Here is a 24,335-nt window from a genome sequence, read left to right as displayed (position 1 = left end):
AGCCTGGCATGCTGGCTGCAGTGGGGTGGACAGCTCCAGGTGCTGGCATGAGCACCAGCTTCCTGCAAGTCTGCAGCTGGACCAGGCACACCATAAGCAACTTCCTCAGCTGACACCAAGAATGCAGTGGTGCCTGGAAGCTTGGAGACATCAGGAACCATAGGGTTCCAAAGAGGGTGTTGTAGCCCTGGTGTGGGGAGCTCCTAGGTCTGGGCTCCCCAAAGGGTCACAGCTCTTCTCTCTATCTCTCTCTTCTCTTCTTGTCGCCTACAACATGGTGAGCAAGGGGTGTGTTTCTGCTCTGTTTGTGTTACAGCTCGTTTAGCCCGCCTATTTGGTGGATCCCAAGCTTTTGTCCTGTGAACAGGAAGAATAAGGTATGCAGGCAACTGAAGGTGAGCAAGGCAAAGAGGACCTTTATTGAGTGATAAAACAGCCCTGAGGAGACCTGCAGTGGGTCACTCCTTTCTGCAGCCAGGGTGTCCTGAAGAGTGTTCAGTTTCTAGCAGAGAGGAGCTGCCTTCACTACTAGACCATATGCTCTGCAAGGGAAGAGACCTTAACTGTTTTATGCATTACATTATACCAAACACCTAGCTCAGTGCTTGATACATGGTTGAAATTAAGAAAAAAAAATGCCCAATGAATGAATATTCTCTACATATCAGTTAAAGTGATAAAAGTCTAGATTATTCTTTAAAGAAGAAGTTGGATATTTCTTTTAGCATTCTTCTAGCTACTTACTGCTTACTTATATTTTGATTTATATTCAAGAACTCGGTTTGACAATGCTTTGTGGTTTCATTGACCAGAAATAAGAAATATGCAAAATAAGCAGATTTTCTGATCTCTTCAGTGTTTTCTGATGACTCAAAATGCTATTCATGGGCAGGTTACCCTGAGAAAGATAGTAGGTCTTTCTGCTCATTGTTTGGCCATGATAGGCTCAGACATGAGGAATGATTCCACAAAATATCATAATAAATATTAACTATATTGTCACATATGCAGCATATTTGTCAAAATATAATTTGTAGGAAGCTCTAGGCATAAAGTGGATTTCATTTTTAAAAAACTGAGATCTGAGAACATAAATGTGTTTATTTCTTCTTGGATTTATTTCTTTTGATATACTTATATTTGCATATTACTTTCAGTATCCTATTTACATGTTTCCAAAATTTGAGGCAAGAGATGCAAAGGAATTAATCTATTCTACTTATTTTTCTTATTAAAAATGATTTTTGGGGGGCAGTTTCTCCTTTCTTAATGGATTCTGAGGTGCCAGCTACAGACATTGCTAATGAATGAAGGAAATGTCTCCAGATGATTCTTGGGTAGAGATTTTCTATACTTATCTATAGCTATTACCTATCTATCTTCTATCATCTGTCTATCATTTATCTATATGTCTATCTACAGACATAAACATAGATATATATGTATATGTAAAATATAATTCTTAAAAGCTGTAACTATTCATAGTATTTTGAGAATTGCCATAGCCAAATCTAGCTGATGATGGAGATATTTCAAAATAATTATTTATACTTTTCAGCTATTTCAACTGTTTTTTAGACCTATATTAAGCCTAGATTGACAAGCTGGTAAAAGAAAAAGGAAATTTTACCCCTTGAGTTCAAGCCACTTTTCATTTGGAAATATTCATCATGTAAAAGTGGTTCATAAATACCTAGACATTTTGCAATTTACGATGGTAGGACTGTCCAATCTATATTATGTCCTAATATTGTAAGCCTCAATTTCGGCTATGACAACCCAACTTCTTTTTTTTTTTTTAAAGTCATTGCTCAAAAATTCTTATTTATTTATTAATTTTTTTTCCCATTTATTTATTTTATTGCATTTTATGTTTTGGGGCACATGTGAAGAACATGCAAAATTGTTGCATAGGAACACACGTGGCAGTGTGATTTGCTGCCTTCCTCCCCATCACCTACATCTGGCATTTCTCCCCTTGCTATCTCTCCCCAGCTTCCCACCCCCCACTGTCCCTCCCCTATTTCCCCCCAACTGACCCCAGTGTGTCGTGCTCCCCTCCCTGTGTCCATGTGTTCTCATTGTTCAACACCCGCCTATGAGTGAGAACATGCGGTGTTTGATCTTCTGCTCTTCTGTCAGTTTGCTGAGAATGATGGTTTCCAGGTTCATCCATGTCCCTACAAAGGACACAAACTCGTTGTTTTTGATGGCTGCATAATATTCCATGGTGTATATGTGCCACATTTTCCCTATCCAGTCTATCGTCGATGGGCATTTGGGTTGGTTCCAGGTCTTTGCTACTGTAAACAGTGCTGCAATGAACATTCATGTGCACGTGTCCTTATAGTAGAACGATTTATAATCCTTTGGATATATACCCAGTAATGGGATTGCTGGGTCAAATGGAATTCCTATGTCTAGGTCCCTGAGGAATCACCACACTGTCTTCCACAATGACTGAACTAATTTACACTCCCACCAACAGTGTAAAAGTGTTCCTATTTCTCCACATCCTCTCCAGCATCTGTTGTCTCCAGATTTTTTAATGATCGCCATTCTAACTGGCGTGAGATGGTATCTCAATGTTGTTTTGATTTGCATTTCTCTGACCACCCAACTTCTTAAGTGTCTTATAAAGTATTTTTATGTTTTCAGGTGCTTCAACACTTTCTTTATAACCAGTAAAAACTCAATAACAAAGTAAAATTGACTGTTTAAAAATATATCACCAAAATATTTTGTACAATTTTTAATTTTAAGTATTTTTAACATGCTATAGATATATAGAGATACATCAGCGTAGTTTTAAAAAATAAAAGCACTTTTTATTAAATGGAGTCACTACTTAGCACAGTAAATAGGGACTTGTAACTGTACTGTATCAAACTGAACATTATGATAAATATAATGTGATTCTAGCTCTACATTTATATTCAGTATTACAAAAAGGAATTTTTTTGAAATATTAATATATGCTGGCAAATAGCCTCATGTACTTATATGACATACTTTTTCAGTTTCACCAAGTTATATAATGATGATTCTTAATCGTTGAAAAATGTGCCCTGCCCTTAATCTTTTCTGTCTTTCTTAATCTAATCAAGTAATATGTATCATGGAATGAACTGATTTCAAAATCTAATCCAAGTTAACTCATAAGAGATATTTAAAAATACATTTATATTCAAATCTAAAATATAATAATTTCAATGTGTTAAGTGAGTATTACTCTAGGAGATGCATTTACTATGTCTTTACATGCTATATCTGCTTTGAGACACATATCTGCAGCAGTTGGTTGAAACTCTTAAAAATCTCTATTTCAATGTAAAAATCCAAGGATATATTTTTAAAAGATACAATTATGGTCTTACAAAATGTAAATTAAAAGTTTTAACATTGCTATTATACTAATTCCCAGGGGCTCACAAGACTCTAAATGTTTATAAATGTTAATAATCCTTTATAAGGGTTCTGTGTCTTCACCAAGCCTTCTACTTCTGCTTGTATTTTTGAGAAAGATCCATGATCTCAGATGAGGGAACTGTCAAAAGAGAAACTCCAGGTCACCCTCACAACACCTCCTGCCACGTTGGATCTCAAAACGTCAGGACAGTTCTAATGCTGAAATGTAAAATGAGAGGTTTTAATGATTTCTTTTCATATCTTTCAAAAAAGGATAGTTTAAACAATTGTCCTTTCTGTCATAGAAACTTCAGATAAATCCTGTTATTGGAAATCCTTTGGGATCAAAGTCCTTACCAATTAGTTTTCTTTCTTGTGCAACTCTGATGAGAGTATCTAAACTGATTCTGGAAGCATCAGTATGATTTCAGAATGCCAACAAGAGGAAAGGGGTTTTTAGGCTAAAGAGAAAGCATGAACAAGCCTAGGAACATGTGAACAGGAAGGGTAATCCAGTGTGCTTAGATTTCTGGATGCCCAAGAGATCCTACAAGTAGGTGAGACCTACTCCCCTCACTTTATCCCAAGAACCTGCTGCAGCGGCTGATAGAATGGATGCCAAATCCTTAACTGTTGAAACAAAATAGGTTTTAGTTCAATAGTAAAGGCTTCCAAAACCATACTAAAATGTTGACATTTTTGGGAAACTTGAGTTTGGAAGCTTAGTGAAAGACTAACTGGAATGCATTTTAATACGAAGGTGGAAAACCTATTATCTCACTACTGTGTCCAGGTCAGAAATGATGATACTGAACTAAAGCAATGAACATGCGCGATGAGATGAGGCATGCTGAAGGAGAAAGCAAGGGTTGCATCACCAAGGCTTAGCGTCAGCTTGTATATGGTAGGCAAGAGTGAAAAAGAAGTCAGACATGATGCCATGGATTCTCATCTATAAAGGAGGAATGCATGATACAATTGCTGAGATAAAAATTACTGGTGAAAAAATTATTTTGAGTGAAGGTGATGTAAGTGGGACTTTCAAATGGAGCTGTGCAGGAAGTAAATGGACATTGAAGCATTTAGGTTTACAAATGTTACTTTGGATATCCCTGTGTTAAGATGATATGTGAAGCAAAATTCTTGAAAGCAGAATTTATGTTTCTTTGGAAAACATATAATATAGTAATTATTTTCCAAACAGGCCATACTAAGCTGTTAGTTTTGCTTATCTAAGTAAAGGAGTATTGAGTGGTTCTGACAGTTTTTCTTACACAATCCCATTGTTTACTTCCTTAAAAAAACATATGTTCATAATACAGTGACCCTTTAGGCTAGACCAGATGTGGTGTCAAGACACAACATTGAAAAAGCTCTCAGGTAAAAAAAATAATAAAAGTTTGGATGTCAATGTATAGTTCCTTTTACTAATGAAATCCATATCCTTGGCACATAGTGGAAGCTCAATAATTATTTATAGACCCAATGAGTGAAATTCATTTCATCTTGTAGACAGGCTTTTTGATTGCTGTTTGAGACCTCCATGAGTTAGACGTTGTAGATAAAATTTGCATGAATCCATACTTGATGTCTACCCTCGCCCAATCCTTAGAAGCAACAAGAGTAGTAATCACAACACCTGTGTTTACCCAGAGCTTGCCAAGCTCTGTCAGCGAAGTTTGTTATGTGGTCAAAAGAGCACAAGTTTTGCAATTAGTTTGTATCCTGGCACTACCCCAGCAGGGCTGATGAGTTATTTATTTGCATCTCATAATCTTAGTCTTCATCTAAAAATGGTAAAAAGAATACCTGGCCTATGGGGGTCTGAAAAATGCACACTTGAGGAAGCACTTTGAAAACTGTAAGATAAGGAAATTCTGTGGCCTACTTGCAATAACTAGCAGCATTATGATGAAATAAAAATAGCCACAATGAAGTCAACTAGGTAAACAAAATCCAAAAGCTTTTTAAAAATTGGTTAACATAGGACAATGACATGCTGAGTTGGTGATATGGTTAGGCTTTGTGCCCCCCCACCTCAAATCTCATCTTGAATTGTAATTCCTATAATCCCTACGTGTCAAGGAAGAGACCAGGTAGAGGTAATTGAATCATGAGGCAGTTTCCCTCATGGTAGTCTCATGATAGTTGAGTGAGTTCTCACAAGATCTGATGGTTTTGTAAGGGGCTCTTCCCCCTTTTGCTTGACACTTCTCCTTCCTGCAGGCTGTGAAGAAGGTGCCTTGCTTGCCCTTTGCCTTCTGCCATGATTAAGTTTTCTGAAGCCTCCCTAGCCATGCTGAACTGTGAGTCAATTGAATCGCTTTCTTATAAATTACCTAGTCTTGGGCAGTTTTTTAAAGCAGTATAAAATGGACTAATACAGTGGGTAAAGAGAAGTAATCACCTGTATCAATCTGGCTAGGTTAAATAATTAGAAATAAAATATGAAGAAAATAGGCACATTTATAAGTACTAAATTTTAAAAGTAGCCTGGGAGAAGAGACAGGATCATCATAAGAAACAGTTACCTTTGCCCTGAATTGAGCAGCTCAAATCCTTCATTGATTTGTTTAAATGGTAAAACATGAGTTATCAACTGGTCTAGGTCAAATTTCTTTGCCAGGAACTCAGTCACTAATTTGGGGACATCATCTCTGCTTTTCAAACCTGTAAATAAGCACACGTTTTCTCCTTAGACATTACTAAATAATCTTTACCTTTTATTACCTTATATTTATTTCTTCTCTTTCCTGCACTATCACCTTCCCTGTATTAGATCATTCCCAGCAGCAAACAAATAACTGTATTTGTCCCATCATAAGAAACAAAGGTTTTACAGCCATAAAAAAGAATGAGTTCATGTTCTTTGCAAGGATATGGATGAGCTGGAAACCATCATTCTCAGCAAACTAACACAAGAACAGAAAACCAAACCCCACATGTTTCTTACTCATAAGTGAGAGTTGAACAATGAGAACACACGGACACGGGAGGGGAACATCACACACTGGGGCCTGTCAGGTGAAGGGGGGCAAGGGTAGGGAGAGCATTAGGACAAATACCTAATGCATGCAGGGCTTAAAACCTAGATGACAGGTTATAGGTGCAGCAAACCACCATGGCATATGTATACCAATGTAACAAACCTGCATGTTCTGCACATATATTCCAGAATTTAAGTAAAATAAAAATAAAAATTAAATTAAAAAAAACAAAGGTTAAAAAAACTCTTGATACTCACATCGCATTCTGCTCACCTTGCTCCTATTACAGAAAAACTTGTTTACTGTATAGAAATAATTGTCTCCAGTTCACCGTTTCTGGATCCTGTTCCTTTCCTCTCATCCTCCGTGAGCCCATTCTGATTACGCTCTTGCCCCCAGCACTGTCCTATAAGAGTTCTCATTAAGGTCATCTTTGAGCTCCATTTTGACCCAGACAAGGGTCAATTCTTACTCCCGCTCTTACAGGAACTGTAGGTGGAACTGATCCCGTTGGTGGCTCCCCTTTTCTCAAACACTCTGTTCCTTTAGCTTTTAGATACTACATCATCATTGTTATCATTGTTAATTACCTTCCTCACTAGTTACTTCTTCCACACATCTTTGCTGGGTTCTCAGCATCTCCCAGACCTCTCTGAGGATTCCTGGGGCTTGGTCCTTGGTCCATTTCTTTTCTTTATTTGCATTTACTTCTAGAGTGATCTCCTCGAGTCTCGTGGCTTTCAATATACTCTGCTTAAAACACTTAGGTTTCTATATCCAACCTAAACCTCTACCTGTACTACAGACTTATATCCAATTGCTTATATTTTGCAGATATCTTTATTCGGATATCTCACAGGCGTACAAGTGTAATCTGCCCCAAACCACTCCTAGTTTCTACAGCTTCCACCCTAGCCCCCAATCTATTCCTTCCATAGTCTTCCTTCTCAATAAATGATTACAATGACATTATTCCTGTTGCCTAGGCCCCCAAATCTTGGATTCTACACTTTTTGTCATACAATAACTATTTCAGCAAATTCTGTTGGCTCTACCTTCAAAATATATTCAAGATCTGACTGCTTCTCACCAGCCCCATCACTCTAAGTCAGCATCCTTCCTTCCTGCATTATAATAACTTTGTCCATGATCTCCCTGCTCGTGCCATTTGCCCCCGTATAGAATATTCCCCATAGAGCAGCCAGAAAGAGAGTGCTAAAATGGAACTCAGAACAGGTGACACCTCCCTCAGAAGCCTCTGTGGTTTTCCTTCTCTCTCAGAATAAACTCCTAAAACCTTTCAGTGGCCCAAAGGCCCCTTATGATCTGGCCCTCTGGCCCCAGCTGTGACTGTCCTCTGTCCTCACTCCATTGTATCAATAGTGACCTTCTCCCTGTTCTTACAGTTCTTGCAAACACCCTTTTGTGTTTACTATGTCCCCTTCCTGGAATATTCTTTCCCAAGAATTTTGAATATCTTTTTTCATTGATGTTTTTGCTCAAATGTTACCTTATCAAGGAGGCCTTCCCTGAACTTTATAAAATAGCATTCGCTTCCACCTCCACCCTGGTCCTCTGGGACTGCCTACTGCTCATCCTCTATTGGTATCCTTTGCACTTGTAACTATATGGTGTACTCTGCATTCATTTATTTATTGTCAATCTTTCTAGACCAAAATGAGAGGATTCTTGCACCTCCTGAGATTAGGGACTCGGTATGTTTTGTCTCTTCTCCATTCCTAGCTCCTGGAATGGTACACCGTAAACACAATGGTACCTGTTCTCAGTATACACTCAACAAATATTTGCTGAATAATTGATTTTTACTTCTAATATTCCTGAATAATCTATCATCTTCCCACTTCACACAAATAGTCAAAGCAAACAGGTTCCATTTATATCTCTTATTGTTTTATTCCTCAATTCAAGTTTTATTTTCCACAAGAAACCTTCTCTAGAAACCTCATCTATAACAACCAGCCTCTTGCTTTTTAATGCCCCAAGTAGTAATGTAGAAAGAGGACAAAGTTTGTTCTCCCATGGACCAGTTTTAAATCTCAGTTCTCATTTAGACCTACAGGGGCAAAAACTTAATAGTTCCAAGTCTCAATTTTATTATTCATTAAGTAGCTTCTTCAGAGAGTTACTGAGAAATAAAATAAACTAACACATTAGTGTAAATTTTTTAACATAGAGTAAATGCTAAAAAAATCTCCTCTTATAATTTGTTTTATAATATCTAGACCTACACTTATTTGTATATTGTTTCTTCTATATTTGTTTTTGTATCTTTTGCTACATTGTATACCTAAGTCAAGAACAATCATTTTCTCCTTTTTGTACTCTTAACAAGTACTTGAACAGTTATTATTCTCTTATATTGTATAAGGCAAACTCTAATATTGGAAGTGCTTTCAAAGCACCCAGTACAACACTATATGAAAGCACTAGAAAATGAGACTTTGTGGAGGAGGGAATAAAAGGACTCACTGTGTCACCTGCCTTGAGCAGAGTGACCCTGGCTCCATCTTTACTAAAACAATATTAATTGTTGAGTGATAATCTAAGTCTTTACAGTGTGAATCTGAACTGTTCCCATAAAATGTGACAATCCCTTTTTTGTTGTTGTTGCTTTTGGCTTGGGTCCAGGATTTTTTGGGTGCCAATATTTATAGAATAAATTCTATTTAATACACATTCTTATATATATTAATAATAATGGATTAAATCAGAACTTCCTGTCACATAAATCATCCCTATAGAAACACTACTGGTGTCTCTCATTCAGGCCTTTGGGGAAATTGCATTGCAGAGGCTAATATTAAAAATGTGTCCATGAATATTAGTTCTACATCAAGGTGAGTAGTGGAGAATTTTCTTTTCTGTTATTATGGTCACAGTTCCATTTTAGATCACTTCATACTTATTCTTGAAAGAAAGGCCTGAGGAAATAGGCTTCTCCCACTTGCCAAGCAACAGAGTGAAAGCCATCACACGCAATTCAGGGGCTTTGCTTTCCTCACCTCCAAAGACACATCCTTTCCATGTACGTCCAGTGAAGAGCAGCATCGGGTCATAGGTGAGCATCTTGGCTGATGGAGGAGCTCCTACTACCACGCTGGTTCCATAATTCATATGGCAGGATGCCAGGGCGTCAATCTGAGTTTAAAATGGAGGAGATTGTTTGCTTCCTATGTCTCTTACAGTGTAACGTTAGCTCCGAAATGACCTATGCACTTTGGCAAAGTCATGAAATTAAATTAGGCCACCTTCTGTTTTTTACTTGCTTTAAAAAATTTTCAGTGCAACATTAGCACTTAATTAAATTTCCATACACATTTTCCCTTTAAGGCAGCAAACAGCAATCAATGTGGTCAGTGTTTGTGGCAATTTTGGTGTACCATGGACTGAAACACAGGGGAAATTCTTGTGATATTTTCATACGAATAACACCATTCCAGATAAGTCTTAGAAAGTCATTTGAACTAAGCTAACTTGAATTAACTATACCAAATAATTTAGCATAGTTTTCTTTTTACGTTTAGTCTGAAAAGTAAATAAAATACTAAAATGTGGGACAAATGAGTCCTTTTTCTTGGGAGCATTTCTAAGACTGACTCACATTTTCTGGTCATTGGCCCATCCAGTTATTAATTGATAATTTAATACATGCTAGATTGTAGCAACAGATGATAGCATCATTTTTAGAGATCAGTCTTCATCAAGTAGCACCTGGAAGTCACTAGGTTCTAATAATATATCCAATACCATGGATGGCTTCATACTTATGACCTAGAATGCTATTTGTTGATAGGAAATAAATCTAAGTGATTCACTAGGAAAGGAGTATGACTACAATGATAAATTAAGGACATTTATTCCTAAATTACCAAAAGCATTAAGGTGAATTTAATTTGCTACTCAATCTTGAGCAAAAATGGCTTTATTCCATTTTTCCAAATCTCCTTATGCTACACCAGGATGGAGCTTTCCAGTTCCAGGAACCCTGGATCCGTTTTACAGATCTAACTGAAAGTCTGGTGCTGCAGACTGCCATACAGGAGGCATGGTTAGAAAGTTGAAGGTTCTGTATTTTTTTTAGTAGAGACGGGGTTTCAAGATGTTGGCCAGGCTGGTCTTGAACTCCTGACCTCAGGTGATCCTGCTTTGGCCCATTAAAGTGCTGGGATTACAGGCATGAGCCACCATGTAGTGGTGGGTTCCTGCAATCCCAGCTACTTGGGAAGCTGAGGCACGAGAATCACTTGAACCCGGGAGGCAGAGGTTGCAGTGAGCCGAGATCACCATTGCACTCCAGCCTGGGTAACAAAAGTGAAACTTCATATCAAAAAAGAAGAAGAAGAAAAAAGAAAGTTGAAGGATCATATTCTAAGGGAATTCAGATGAGGGAAAACAAAGCTCAAGTGTAAAGAGTGAGAAGCTGGATGGATTACAGATTTGGGGAAGATTTGAAATAACCCCTTTTTCCCTTGTGTCTCTTCCTCACTTCTACTCAGTCACCTTCTTATGCTTACTTTGCTAACATTCAAGAGATAGTATCACTTTTGCCAAGAAATCTATATATACAAGAAAGATCATACTTAAAACAATTATCTAGAAGGGTTGACTACCTTACCCTCTAGTCAGCTGAGAGTGGTATGATATGGTATTTAACTTTAGTCAGGTGAACCTGCTCTTAAGTGTTTGACTTTTTAGGCAAAATTGCTATGAGATTATTAGTTTTGGCTGAGTAAAACCGACAATCACAAAGCTATTTCCATCATTGACTATTAATAAAGCTATAGAAAATTAAATTTACTTTGTGTATATTTAATAACTTGGGTATTTTGTGGCTTCTTAAGTTTTGGCTCTTACCATGGTGTCAAGACGCCCAATAACTTCAAAGGTGTACCCCACATTGTTGCCTGTCATTTCTGATAGCACCTCACTGATGGGCTTGGTAGAGTCCTTGGGGCTGATACACTCAGTGGCTCCCACAGCCATGGCCTTCTCAAATTTGTCTTTGTTGAGGTCAATCCCAATGATCCTAGATGCACCAGCTGACTTACAGCCCATGATGACTGACAGGCCAACTCCTCCCAGGCCAAAGACGACACAAGTGGAACCAGGTTTGACCTGTGAACATGTTAGGTGTTAGGCTCAAAAAGTAAAACCTGAAAAGGGCCTCCAGTTAAAAACACAAATCATGAGAGAACTCCCATTCACAATTGCTACAAAGAGAATAAAATACCTAAAAATACAATTTACAGGGGACGTGAAAGACCTCCTCAAGGAGAACTACAAAGCACTGTTCAAGGAAATAAAAACATTCCAGGCTCATGTATAAGAAGAATCAATATCATGAAAATGGCCATACTGCCCAAAGTAATTTATAGATTCAATGCTATCCCATCAAGATACCATTGACTTTCTTCACAGAACTAGAAAAAACTACTTTAAATTTCATATGGAACCAAAATTTTCAAATGGAAGCAAAAAAGAGCCTGCATAGCAAAGACAATCCTAAGCAAAAAGAACAAATCTAGAGTAATCACGCTACCTGACTTCAAACTATACTACAAAGCTATAATAACCACAACAGCATGCTAATGGTACCAAAACAGATACATAGACCAATGGAACAGAACAGAGACCTCAGAAATAACACCACTCATCTACAACCATTTGATCTTCAACAAATCTGACAAAAACAAGCAATGGGGAAAGGATTCTCTATTTAATAAATGGTGCTGGGAAAACTGGCTAACTGTATGCAGAAAACTGAAACTGGACCCCTTCCTTACACCTTATACAAAAATTAATTCAAGATGGATTAAACACTTAAATGTAAAAATCAAAGCCATAAAAACCCTAGAAGAAAACCTAGACAATATCATTCAGGACATAGGCATGGGCAAAGACTTCATGACAAAAATGCCAAAAGCAATTGCAACAAAAGCCAGAATTGACAAATGTGATCTAACTAAACTACAGAGCATCTGCAGAGCAAAAGAAACTATCATCAGAGTGAGCAGGCAACCTACAGAATGGGATAAAATTTTTTCAATCTACCCATCTGACAAAGGTCTAATACCCAGAATTTACAAGGAACTTAAACAAATTTACAAGAAAAATGAATAACCCTATCCAAAAGTGGGCAAAGGATATGAACAGACACTTCTCAAAAGAAGACATTTACATGGCCAATAAAAATATGAAAAAGCCCAACATCACTGATCGTTAGAGAAATGCAAATCAAAACCACCATGAGATACCATCTCACACCAGTCAGAATGGCAATTATTAAAAAGCCAGGAAACAACAGATGCTGGAGAGGATGTGGAGAAATAGGAGCACTTTTACACTATTGGTGGGAATGTAAATTAGTTCAACTGTCATAGAGTCAGTATGGCAATTTCTCAAGGGTCTAGAACCAGAAATACCATTTGACTCAGAAATCCCATTATTGGGTATATACTCAAAGGAACATAAATCATTCTACTGTAAAGACACATACACATGTATATTTATTGCAGCACTATTTACAACAGCAAAGATATGGAACCTAACCAAATGCCCATCAATGATATACTAGATGAAGAAAATGTAGTACATATACATCATGGAATACTATGCAGCTATAAAAAGGAATGAGATCATGTCCTTTGCAGGGACATTAATGAAGCTGGAAGCCATCATCCTCAGCAAACTAACACAGGAACAGAAAACTAAACACCACATGCTCTCACTTATAAATGGGAGTTGAACAATGAGAACACATGGACACAGAGAGGGGAACAACACACACGAGGGCCTGTTGGGGTGTAGTGGGGTGATGGGAGGGAACTTAGAGGATAGGTCAATAGGTGCAGCAAACCACTATCACACACATATACCTGTGTAACAAACCTACATGTCTGCACATGAATTCCATTTTTAAATAGAAGAAATTTTAAAAAATCATAACTCTGAGTCATTTGTAAATAAATTTAAATGCAAATATAAATTTAGAAATTTGAACCTAAAGGAGATGTGGAAGAAACAAAAATTAAATCTAGAAGTTTTATTTCCACTTTTTAAGAAACAACATTTCTTATCTGAATTTTTTATTTTTCTTTCTTGATTTGGCATTGAGTTGCTTGGCAGTCTGCATATGCAATATAGTTTTAAAACTTTCTTTTTTCCCAAAACTCTTCAAGACTCCAAGGAAATTATTTAAGAAAAGGAAAGAAGAAAGAAAGAAAGTAGCCTACCCTGTTTCTTACCTTGCCAGTTTTAACAGCAGCCCCATATCCAGTGGAAAACCCACAGCCAATTAAACAGACTTTCTCAGGTGGAGCTGTGTCATCAATCTTAGCAACTGAAGATTCATCTACCACTGTGTACTCAGTAAATGTACTGGTGTTCATGAAGTGATAAACTGGTTTGCCTTTACATGTAAATCTGGTGGTGCCATCAGCCAGCACTCCACGACCAGTAATGCTATTTGAGACATTAAATACATGTATTAATTAATTCAATTCAAAAATTAGCACAGGAACAATTTAAATAACATCAAAGTAAAAGTGACTGAAACCTACTCGCTCCTGATGCAAAGGTTGCCATCTGGGTTGCGGCAAGCATTGCATTCTCTACACTGTGGCAGAAAGAGAGGGATGACTTTGTCACCTACAGGAAAAAAGCATCATGATATAAGATTCTGTTCATTAATGTTAAAATATGAAATAAATACGAATTAAGCCCATACTACAAGTAAGACTTTTAAAAAGGTAGTCTGAGGTTTATAAACAGTATAAGGTTTGCCTTCTAAAGGTTGTGATTTTGCCAAATTAAACATTACTCTGTAAAATTCATTATTGTATTCTTATTTCCCTGAATTGTGCTAAAGATCCCTCTAATAATTCCTAGTGTGTGCTATTTTCTTTGATAGGCTAATCAAAGCCTAATTATTTCAAACTTGTGGCTTGACAATTGCATATACCTGGTTTCACTGTAGTCACTCCTTCTCCAATGCTCTCTACAATGCCAGTTGCCTCATGTCCCAGAATCACTGGAAACTTAGACACCATTGCTCCTTTTATCACATGGTCATCTGTGCGACAGATTCCTGTGGCCAAAATCTGTGTTCAAAGACAAAAACATTGCACCAATCAACAAACTGATCATTTCACTATTGGGAGAATATTTAACTTCTTGAAGAAATTATAATTGTTTATTCAATATCATTGCCTAATATAACAATGTTCACTCTTAGAAGATTCTGAGCCAAAAATCAACCATAAGGCAAGATCCCTCTCTGAAAGAACTTATGGTACTGCTCCCTCGAACTCTAGGTTGAATCTTGGTGCCTTTCTATAGTAAATTAGTGCTCTTGTGAGGGAACCAGAATGCAGATGTTACCATGTGATGGCCCCAAAGTAGGTTTTTATAGCTAGGCCCTTCTTAGACTCTCTTAACAAAGAATAGAGGAACTAGCATTCAAGAAGGTAAGTGAGGAGCAAAATCTTACTGCTCCTGTAGTGCTCAGGTAACAGTAAAAGAGTCAAAGAAAGATTGGCAGCAATGCCTACTCAACAACTGGTGTCCAAAGCCAAGGTTAAACTCTGTCCAAATAAAGGGAGAAAAATACTCAAGGAAGTTGTCATTTCTCCAGGCACAGGTCAGTTCCTCATTCTTTGTGAAAAGTAATCTCAAAACAACTTGACTCCCAGAAGATTTTAAAAGAAGTCTTTAGCTATGATTATTAACCATTTTTAAATTAGACACTATATTAGATAAGAATTGAATAAGAATTCAACAAATCAAAAGTTTAATAAAGCATGTTAGCACTGTTGTTTTTTAAAAGGATAATGAGCTCATTAATTTTACATCCAGTATGACCAGATCCTTAACAATATACAAGAGCCAGTAAGGGAATTAATACTTCAAACTTGGGAAGCATCTCCTTATTTAAGAATCCAACCCAACCAGTGCTATATTCAATGTAAGTTTGATAACATTTTTGGTGTAAGTTCTCCAGGGCTCATGCTTACCTTAATGCGAACTTCTTTAGTCTTTGGTGGGGCAACTTCTATTTCCTCAATGGAGAAGGGTTTCTTCTGATCCCAAAGCACAGCTGCCTTGCATTTAATAACCTAAGAAATTGGCAAGCGTTATAATGGGTCCGAATTATGTCTTTATATACAGACTTCCTGAATAGTATAAATATGAACAGAAGGGCATATACAATATTCTAAATTTTTCAGAATGATTTTCATCAAACACTAGAATTGTAAGCCTTAGAAATCATCTTGTGTGTGCCTTTGTTTAAGGTATGAGAAATGCAACCCAGAACGACTAAATGATGGATCCATGGTCACCTAGCAGATGAGATTGCAGAGCTGGAATAGATCTACGGTACTTTTCCCAACCTATTGATGTTTGTTTGCTGTTCAAGTAATATTCCAATAAACTAGGTTATTTTCTTATAACTTCAAATGTAATAGATTAACAAAATTGTCCTCTGTTTATCACTTATTCAAAGGTGACAAAGTTATAAAACAGAAACTGCTGCTGACTTGTCTTCAAGAATTTAAACCAGTGTTTAATAGCTGTATAAAATCATGTAGCAATAGTGAAGAAATTAGACTATCAGCATGGTAAGGATGAAGGAAACCATGAAGATCATGAAGCATTTAGATTATGACTGTGAATTCCTGGATGACTGAATTTGTGTCTGCATCCCTGTATCCCTTTTGCACCTAGTCCAGTTTTTTGCACCTGGGCTTGACAGATAGGCAAGTTAAAGCTTGTGATCTTATAGTAGTGGAAACTTGGTGTGGTGATACCAGTGGCTGATATCCAGTTGTTCAACTGGTTTTGCTATAGTTATTAAATTAAATGGCTTTGCTAAGATTATTGAATTCTCACAGAGAAAGAGAGGGACAGAGACAGAGACAGACAGAGACAGAGACACAGAAAGAAACTGTTTCCACTTTCCTACCTCCAAATCTGTCTAGGACTACCATAAAATATTTTAATTAATTTGTTCAGATGCCAAATAAGTTACCCTCATCTCGTCAACAAATACAACAGTCCTAGAGAGCTTGTATAGATTTTTAAATAGCTCTTTTGTAAAAAAGACTAATTTTTACAAAAAAGCCATTTACCATTTGGCCGTTTATCAAATGATGGCTTTCAGCCACCCATTTACCAGTGAAAAATGATACACTGGTAAATGGGTGGCTGAAAGCTATCAGCAGCTCAATTTAATATTCACTCTCTGCCTTACTAAGGAAAGTATTATGGGTTACAGTGTAATATGGCTCTTTGTTGAAGTTAGAAATCTCACACCACATTCCCAAACAAATTCAAGGTGGATCCATCGTTAAGATTTATTTTTAAAGTCAAACTATTTTATCAATCAGTGAAGACGTAAATATCAATAATACTAAGCATGGAGGAGTCACTTTTATGCTTAAGAGTGATAGAAAAAATAACAAAGGACAAACAGTGGGGAAAGGATATCCTATTAAATAAACAGTGCTGGGATAACTAGCTAGCCATATGCAGAAGGCTGAAGCTAGACCCCTTCCTTATATCATATATAAAAATTAACTTAAGATGTGACTTAAATCTAAAATCCAAAACTATAAAAACCCTGGAAGATAAGCTAGGGAATACCATTCTGAACACAGGACCAGGTAAAGGCTTCATGAAAAAGACACCAAAAGCAATTGCAACAAAAACAAAAATTGACAAATGAGACCTAATATAACTAAAGAGTTTCTGCACAGCAAAAGAAACTATCAACAAAGTACACAGACGACCTACAGAATGGGAGAAAATATTTGAAAACTATGCATCTAACGAAGGTCTACTATCCAGCATCTATAAGTAACAAACAAGTTAACAAGCAAAAAACAACCCCATAGAAAAAGTGGGCAAAGGATACGAACAGATATTTTTCAAAACAAAGCATACATATGGCCAACAAGCATATGAAAAAATGCTCAACATCACTAATCGTCAGCGAAATGCAAACCAAAACCACAATGAGATACTATCTCATACCAGTCAGATAAATTAAGTGATCCTAGGTTTTTTACTAGGAATTAAGAATACTAAGAATAGTGAAAGAATAAGATGTGTTTTGGTAAAGTTTGTAAAAAATCAGAGCATGTGGTTTTTACTTAAAAAAATGTAACTTCTAGTTTAGAAGACCTTTCTAATGGTGTTGAGATAAAAACCACTGTTTGCATCCAACCATTTTGTTGTAAACCAGTAAGTTTGTATTGATATCTCATGGCTACTCCAAAGTAAAAGCTATAGAATCTTAAAAAAAAAAAAAAAAAAAAAAAAAAAAAAAGTCAAAAAATAAACTGATGAGGTCAGGGTGAAAAGGGAATACTTATACACTGCTGGTGGGAAGGTTAATTAGTTCAGCCATTGTGGAAAGCAGTCTGGCCATTTCTCAAAGAACTTAAAACAGAATTAACATTTGACCCAGCAATCCTATTATTTGGTATATACCCAAAGGAATATAAATCTTCCTACCATAAAGACACATGCATGAGTAAGTTCACTGAAGCACTATTCACAATAGCAAAGACATGGAATCAACCTAAGTGCCCATCAATGCCAGACTGGATAAAGAAAATGTGCTACATATATGCCATGGAATACTATGCAGCCATAAAAAAGAATGAGATCATGTCCTTTGCAGGGTCATGGATGGGGCTGGAGGCCATTATCCAAAGCAAACTAATGCAGAAACAGAAAAATAAATACTACATGTTCTCACTTATAAGTGGAAGCTAAATATTGAGTACCTATGGACACAAAGAAAGGAACAATGGACACCAGGGCCCATTTGAGGGTGGAGGGTGGAGTGAGGGTAAGGACTGAAAAGCCACCTATTAGGTACCATGCTTATTATCTGGGTGACAAAATAATTTGTGCACCAAACCCCATGACACACAATTTACCTATGTAGCAAACCTGCACATGTACCCCTGAACTTAAAAGTTTAAAAAAGTCATAATGGAAACAGCTTCTAAGAATTAAAATTTTGCGTGTCGAGAAACAGTAAATTTTCCACATTGACAGTAAGCATTCCTGAAGGAAAATATTAAAGCAAAAGCAATAAAAGTTACCACATTTGATAAATACAATGGTTACTCAAATTTACAGAAGTGTTAAGAACTTCACTCCTAACACTTCTTCCCACTTCCACATACCACACTAACATCCTGGGAGATACATGACATGCAAAGGACCTATGGAAAAACTGTAACATATTAATGAATAGATTGTGACATGTTTGTTCTCACTCATAAAAAGATCTTTTTAAAAAATAAAAATGAGGCCGGGCGCGGTGGCTCAAGCCTGTAATCCCAGCACTTTGGGAGGCCGAGGCGGGTGGATCACGAGGTCAAGAGATCAAGACCATCCTGGTCAACATGGTGAAACCCCGTCTCTACTAAAAATACAAAAAATTAGCTGGGCATGGTGGCGCGTGCCTGTAATCCCAGCGACTCAGGAGGCTGAGGCAGGAGAATTGCCTGAACCCAGGAGACGGAGGTTGCGGTGAGCGGAGATCGCGCCATTGCACTCCAGCCTGGGTAACGAGAGCGAAACTCCGTCTCAAAAAAAAAAAAATAATAAAATAAAAAATAAAAATAAAAAAACATAAAAATGAGACACAATTCTTTGCCTATCAAGTCTATAATGAATTTTTTTTAATTGCTTTTTTCAAGACAGTATCTCACTCTGTTGCCTAGATTGTACTCTAGCTCCTGGGCTCAAGAGATCTTCCTACCTCAGCCTTCCCAGTAGCTGGGACTACAGGCACAAGGCACCATGCTCTGATAATGAATGTTTACTTAATGAGAATACGCAGTATTGTCAGAGAAGTGATAAAATGGCCTATCTCACCTATGTCAACCCTTTAGAAAGTAATTTTCAGGGTACTTCAAGGTACCAAAGGATGTTGTGACACATTTACTCTGTAATTCCATTTTTAAAGTCTATCTCGAGGAAATGCTAACTTTAGAAAAATCTCTCTATATAAAAGATGTCACCACAGCGCTATTTATAAAGGCAAATATGTAAACAGTAATAAAGGAATGATGAAACACATTGTGATTAAGTGTAGAAATGTTAGACATTTAAAAATGTTTAAAATTGTAATAAATTGAAAAAATGAAATAAAATATTTGTATATTGTATGAGTACAGCTACATAAACTAAGGATGGAAAAATAGAAGGAAACACACACAAAAAATGGTAGTTTGGGTGTCTGATATTATGGTCGATTTTTTTTGCCCTTGTATTTTCTGACCTTCCAAATTTTCTGGACTAATCATTGGTATGGGATGAATTGTGTCTCCCTCCAAATTCGTATGTTGAAGTCCTAACCCTCAGTACCTCAGAGGGTAACTGTATTTGGAGATGGAGTCTTTCAAGAGGTAATTAATTTATAATGAGGTCATCAGGGTAGGACTTAATCCAATATGGCTGGTAACTTTATTAGAAGGGGAGATCAGGATACAAACAAAAGGGGAAGATCATGTGAAAACAGGGAGAAGAGGGTCATCCACAAGTCAAGGACACAGGCCTCAGAAGAAACCCTAATGGCATCTTTATCTCAGAACACTAGCCTTCAGATGTACCAGAAAACAAATTTCTTCTGTTTAAGCCACCCAGTCTGTGACACTTTGTTATGGCAGCCCTAGGAAATGAATATAATTATCTTTTACTTTTTTAATGAAAAAGAAAACATTTATTATAAAGAGACAAAATCCATCTTAATGTAAAGGGAAACTCCTTTCATGAGCTACACTAGAACACTGCAGCAACTTGGGAAATTATATAATCCTTATGCAAACCACACTATTGCATGGTCATATATCAAAATCACATAGCTTTTATACTCTTTATATATTATACACTGTATTATTAATTATAATTGGAAAGTGCTGCCTTGAGGCTACTTTCTCCATCATCAGAAATGTTCTTACAGTGGATGAATATCGACTTTCTAGAAATGGTGTAACCAGACCTGAAGCATCTGTTGGGTGGTTAAAGTTGCAAATTTTTAAGATTCTTTCCAGTTCTAAAGTTCATTATTGCCATGGATACAGTTGCTTCTGTAATGCAAAACTAACTCCCCAAGTAATTTAGTTTTGCTGGGTTTCTGACCCATATTAGGATCCTTTTATTCCAGGTCTATTCAATTCTAGAAAAATTTATTTCAAATTCTAACATCATATAGTCTCCTGACTTGTCACATTACCCAGGCTTCACATGTCATCTTTATTTTTTTAAAATCTTAAGCAGACTAAATGCAAAATTGTTCAAGTTAAAACAAAACAAATCAAAAAAGCACTTAATCCTTTAAGCAATTATGTACCCATTTAAAGCAAGGACTATGCTGACCTACTTTCAAATTAAAAAAGAAAAAGCAAAACTATTTCTAAAGTTAATACCAACTTACTGACTCTGTTGTTTCTAAAACAATAAACGCACTTCACCAACAATGTAGTCTTGATTTTAACGAGTTTCAAAATATATATTTTGATTAAAAACTATATTCATAAGAAACCTAAAAATCATGGCACTTTTTTTGTCCATTTTGCTTTCCAGAATTAGCATTTTCCTGTTGTTTTTTTTTTTTTTTTTTTAGATGGAGTCTCACCCAGTCACCATGTTGGAGTGCAATGGTGCGATCTTGGCTCACTGCAACCTCTGTCTCCCAGTAATTCTCTTGTCTCAGCCTCCTGAGTAGTTGGGACTACAAGCATGCGTCACCACATCCAGCTAAAATTTTTGTATTTTTAGTAGAGACGGGGTTTCACCATGTTGACCAGGGTGGTCTCAATCTCTTGACCTCATGATGTGCCCGCCTTGGCCTCCCAAAGTTCTGGATTACAGGTGCGAGCCACCGCATCCAGCCGCATTTTACGTTCTTAATGGCACAAACTTTTCTTCCAACATCTGGGCATGAGACCCTGGTCTCCCATTTAACTACTGCAGTGAGTGCAGCGCATGCTACTGAGACCATTGAAGTGTCCTTGTGGAAACATTTTGCTTCCTGGAGCAAATGCCCAGCTATCCTGAAATCAAATTATTAATAATGCCAATATAAATCACATTTCTCTATTTTCCTCCAATGTCTTACTGACATTGGATATGTTATTTCCTATTTACTCCTGCTTCCCCCGGCATTCTCTAAAACACTGTACCCAGTGTTTCCCTCAGTGTATGCCTGGTAACGAGGAATTTCATTCCTCAAGAAATATCTTCAAGTGTTTAATTACTTGAATGGATTCAAAGTTCTAAGAATTAGCCTCATATCATTAGGTCATGATGAGGAGAGGACAGAAATGTTCCACTTACTTTTCCAGCAGTGCCCATCCTGTCTTTGTCTTGTATCTGTATTTCTGCAAACAGACTTTTTCTGACTGAGGCTCAGTTCACTCTGTTGTATATAACAGCATCTTGTGCCTTCACATAAATAATCTGGCTCAAAAGCTCCGCCTTTAGCAATATGACTCATAGGCATCAAACTTTCCAGTGGTCTGCAAGCCCCACCCTTTGCAGACCAACTTACAAAAATAAATACAGCAACTACTATGATCAAACCAAGAGGAGGGATCTAACAAAAAACAGGATAATTAAAGCTATTGAAAAGGGCTGAAAGCATTCCTATCCACCTTATTTTGAAGGTTATAAAAACAGGTTAGGTTACTTCTGTTCAACACAATCATGAAAAATCTATTGTGTGTTTAAACGCAAGCTGCTTTACCTAGGCATGGCTATTTTAAAGATGAGTGTGTACACCTCTATTTCTTTGTACTCTACTTCATTCCACAAAGACTTGATGTGGTTTCTGGAATTAAATATAAATAAAAATAGGGCCAAAGAAAGGTAAAATAATTGCAACAGCAGGTCAAGTTCAGGCAAGAGAAGTGAGATGATATAAAATATGAATATGGACGACTGCGGTTTCTCAGTATTTTAGGTATAGAAAGTTAAATACAACTTCCTGTGTCTGCACATAGAGAAATTATCATCTGACCTCAATTAATATTAACTACAGAGTTGTCTTATATGGTTGTACAGTTTGTTTATGGCACCAACATAACATAGTTCAGGAGCTCAAGAGAAATTGAAATCCTGCCTGCATACTGGCTCTCAAATGCTAGAGGGCTTTGATTTACTTGGGCAAGTACCTAGGTCTTCGTGAGTAGCTGTTTAACCATTACAGATCACTATTTCTTCATATATGCTGCAATGGCACCAAAAGCTTCTGGATCTACCATTTTGATAGGAGAATGTCCAAGTAAGTATATACGTTATTTTTGACTATAGTTGGTCAGCTCTCTGGTACACCATCACCTCCAAGAAAACTTTACACAAAAAGATTTTACTCTTATGAAGTGATCCAGTGAAGCAGGTTTTCTAAGTCTTCAGACAAAGCTGTTGAGGCTATGAAATCCAGAACCTGAACTCTTACCAACCCAGAGATGAAACTTGTTAAGAGTTTATATGTTAGATTCAAGCAAAGGTTTCTTTTCAAAAATGAGTATAAATTTTTTCACAAACCACTCTCTCAATATAATATAGTAAATGTACATCCAATTTAAAATTGGATATTATGTCAAATTCAGAATTTGTAATTAGAATTTGCTACTGTAACTCATTAGCCAAATTAAATCTACCAGGAAAAAGCATTGCTGGTTGATTTGGCTTGTGAGTAAGCACCATTGTTTTATCAGTAAATGCTGAATAACTCCAGTATGTTTGCAGGCAATATCAGACAAACTTAAACAGGTGTGGGCAAGGACAGGTATTCATACTTTCAAACAGGAAATTGTTTACTTATAGACAAAGGCAAATGAGTTCCAACATAGGTGGTGCCAGCACAAATGCAAAAGCGCTGAATTGATAAACTACCACTTAAGGGCTTGACAAAAATCTGTAGCATATTAATTTTAAAAATTTTTATATAAAAAGTATCAAGTGAGGCTTAATATCTGAGTAAGTTTTAATGGTCCTAATCCAGTCTCCATGAGACTTGATTGGATGATATAATGCCAAAAGCTGAATCTTGGAAGGTCATAAAAAAAAATTGATCAGGTTGGATATATAGCCACTGAGTCTTAATTTTAGGTTTAGAGAATTTACCAGATGACTCTTTCTTCTAAACACCATGTTTCTATGAAATTCTGGGCCAGAACTCTCAGGGTACTCAATCTCCTAGTTACTGTGAGCCTGGTCCCACTCCCAAAGTTTACAAAAGCCTTTAATGATTACCTCAAAGTACCCATGCAACTGTCATTTCCTCAGGTCTGGATACAGAGGAACTCAGAGGAACTTTTAAAAGTATACTACAGGAATATGGGCTTTGGAATTAGATTCACTTGGTTCAGGGCCTGGAGTCTTGCTTTAAATATGTATGACTTCAGCTTCCATATTCATTAAAAGAGACTAATGATAGCCACATTGTATGGGAGTCCTGAGGATTGGTGGTGAGGGTCAGAAAGCACTGAAGTATACTGCCTGGGTTATAATCAGTAGCAGATGTCATTACTATTAACTTGACTCCAGTTGGCTGCTTGGGTGATGATGATTATTATGGATTGGTTGCTTGAATATTTAAATATGTAACCACTTGAGACCAAATGTCCTGGAGTCCTGGCTCAGTAAAACTGTCTTGCAGCAATTGACAGTGAGGTCCTGGAAGCTGCCAGAATTTCCTACGAGTTTGGGGACTAAGTCTTTTGAACCCAGAAGTGCTACCAGAAATTTATATGGAACCAAAGAGGGAAAATATGATCCACACACGGGTTGACCAGCCATTGGTTTGAACAGACTTGAGGGAATTCCCAGGATGCAAGATTTTCAGTGCCCAATCCAGGAAAGTCCCAGTCAAATGGAGACTAGTCAGTCACCCTG

The 24,335-nt window shown here is 37.0% G+C and overlaps 1 protein-coding gene across 2 annotated transcripts; it reads right to left on the bottom strand.

Moving 5' to 3' along the window:
- Nucleotides 1-2,738: 2,738 nt before the first annotated feature.
- On the bottom strand, nucleotides 2,739-22,287 carry LOC116538951 (all-trans-retinol dehydrogenase [NAD(+)] ADH7). 2 transcript variants are annotated; one of them, XM_032261546.1, is made up of 9 exons: nucleotides 21,774-22,287; nucleotides 15,428-15,529; nucleotides 14,377-14,515; nucleotides 13,976-14,063; nucleotides 13,661-13,877; nucleotides 11,271-11,531; nucleotides 9,419-9,554; nucleotides 5,940-6,078; nucleotides 2,739-3,627 (listed from the first exon to the last, which is right to left on the bottom strand). In XM_032261546.1, the coding sequence occupies exons 1-9, from the start codon at nucleotides 21,789-21,791 to the stop codon at nucleotides 3,603-3,605; spliced, it is 1,125 nt and encodes a 374-aa protein (XP_032117437.1). In that variant the 5' UTR covers nucleotides 21,792-22,287; the 3' UTR covers nucleotides 2,739-3,602. The 2 variants fall into 2 exon arrangements, with proteins under 2 accessions (XP_032117437.1, XP_032117439.1); XM_032261548.1 differs by having other exon boundaries at nucleotides 2,739-3,547.
- Nucleotides 22,288-24,335: the final 2,048 nt, after the last annotated feature.

Source organism: Sapajus apella, unplaced genomic scaffold (genome assembly GCF_009761245.1).
Source record: "Sapajus apella isolate SASKATOON/1434 unplaced genomic scaffold, GSC_monkey_1.0 scaffold124, whole genome shotgun sequence".
Lineage (NCBI taxonomy): Eukaryota > Metazoa > Chordata > Mammalia > Primates > Cebidae > Sapajus > Sapajus apella.
Note: the sequence above shows the minus strand (reverse complement) of the source record. Positions and strands in the feature narration are given on the sequence as shown.

Bases quoted from the DNA above. Each gene is read 5' to 3' on its own strand.
- LOC116538951 (XM_032261546.1), bottom strand. The intron at 6,079-9,418 runs GTGAGGAAAGCA...GCTTATTTACAG, and splicing joins GAAAGGATGTGTCTTTGGAG to GTTTGAAAAGCAGAGATGAT. The intron at 3,628-5,939 runs GTAACTGTTTCT...TTTACATTTCAG, and splicing joins CTGCTCAATTCAGGGCAAAG to CATTAGAACTGTCCTGACGT.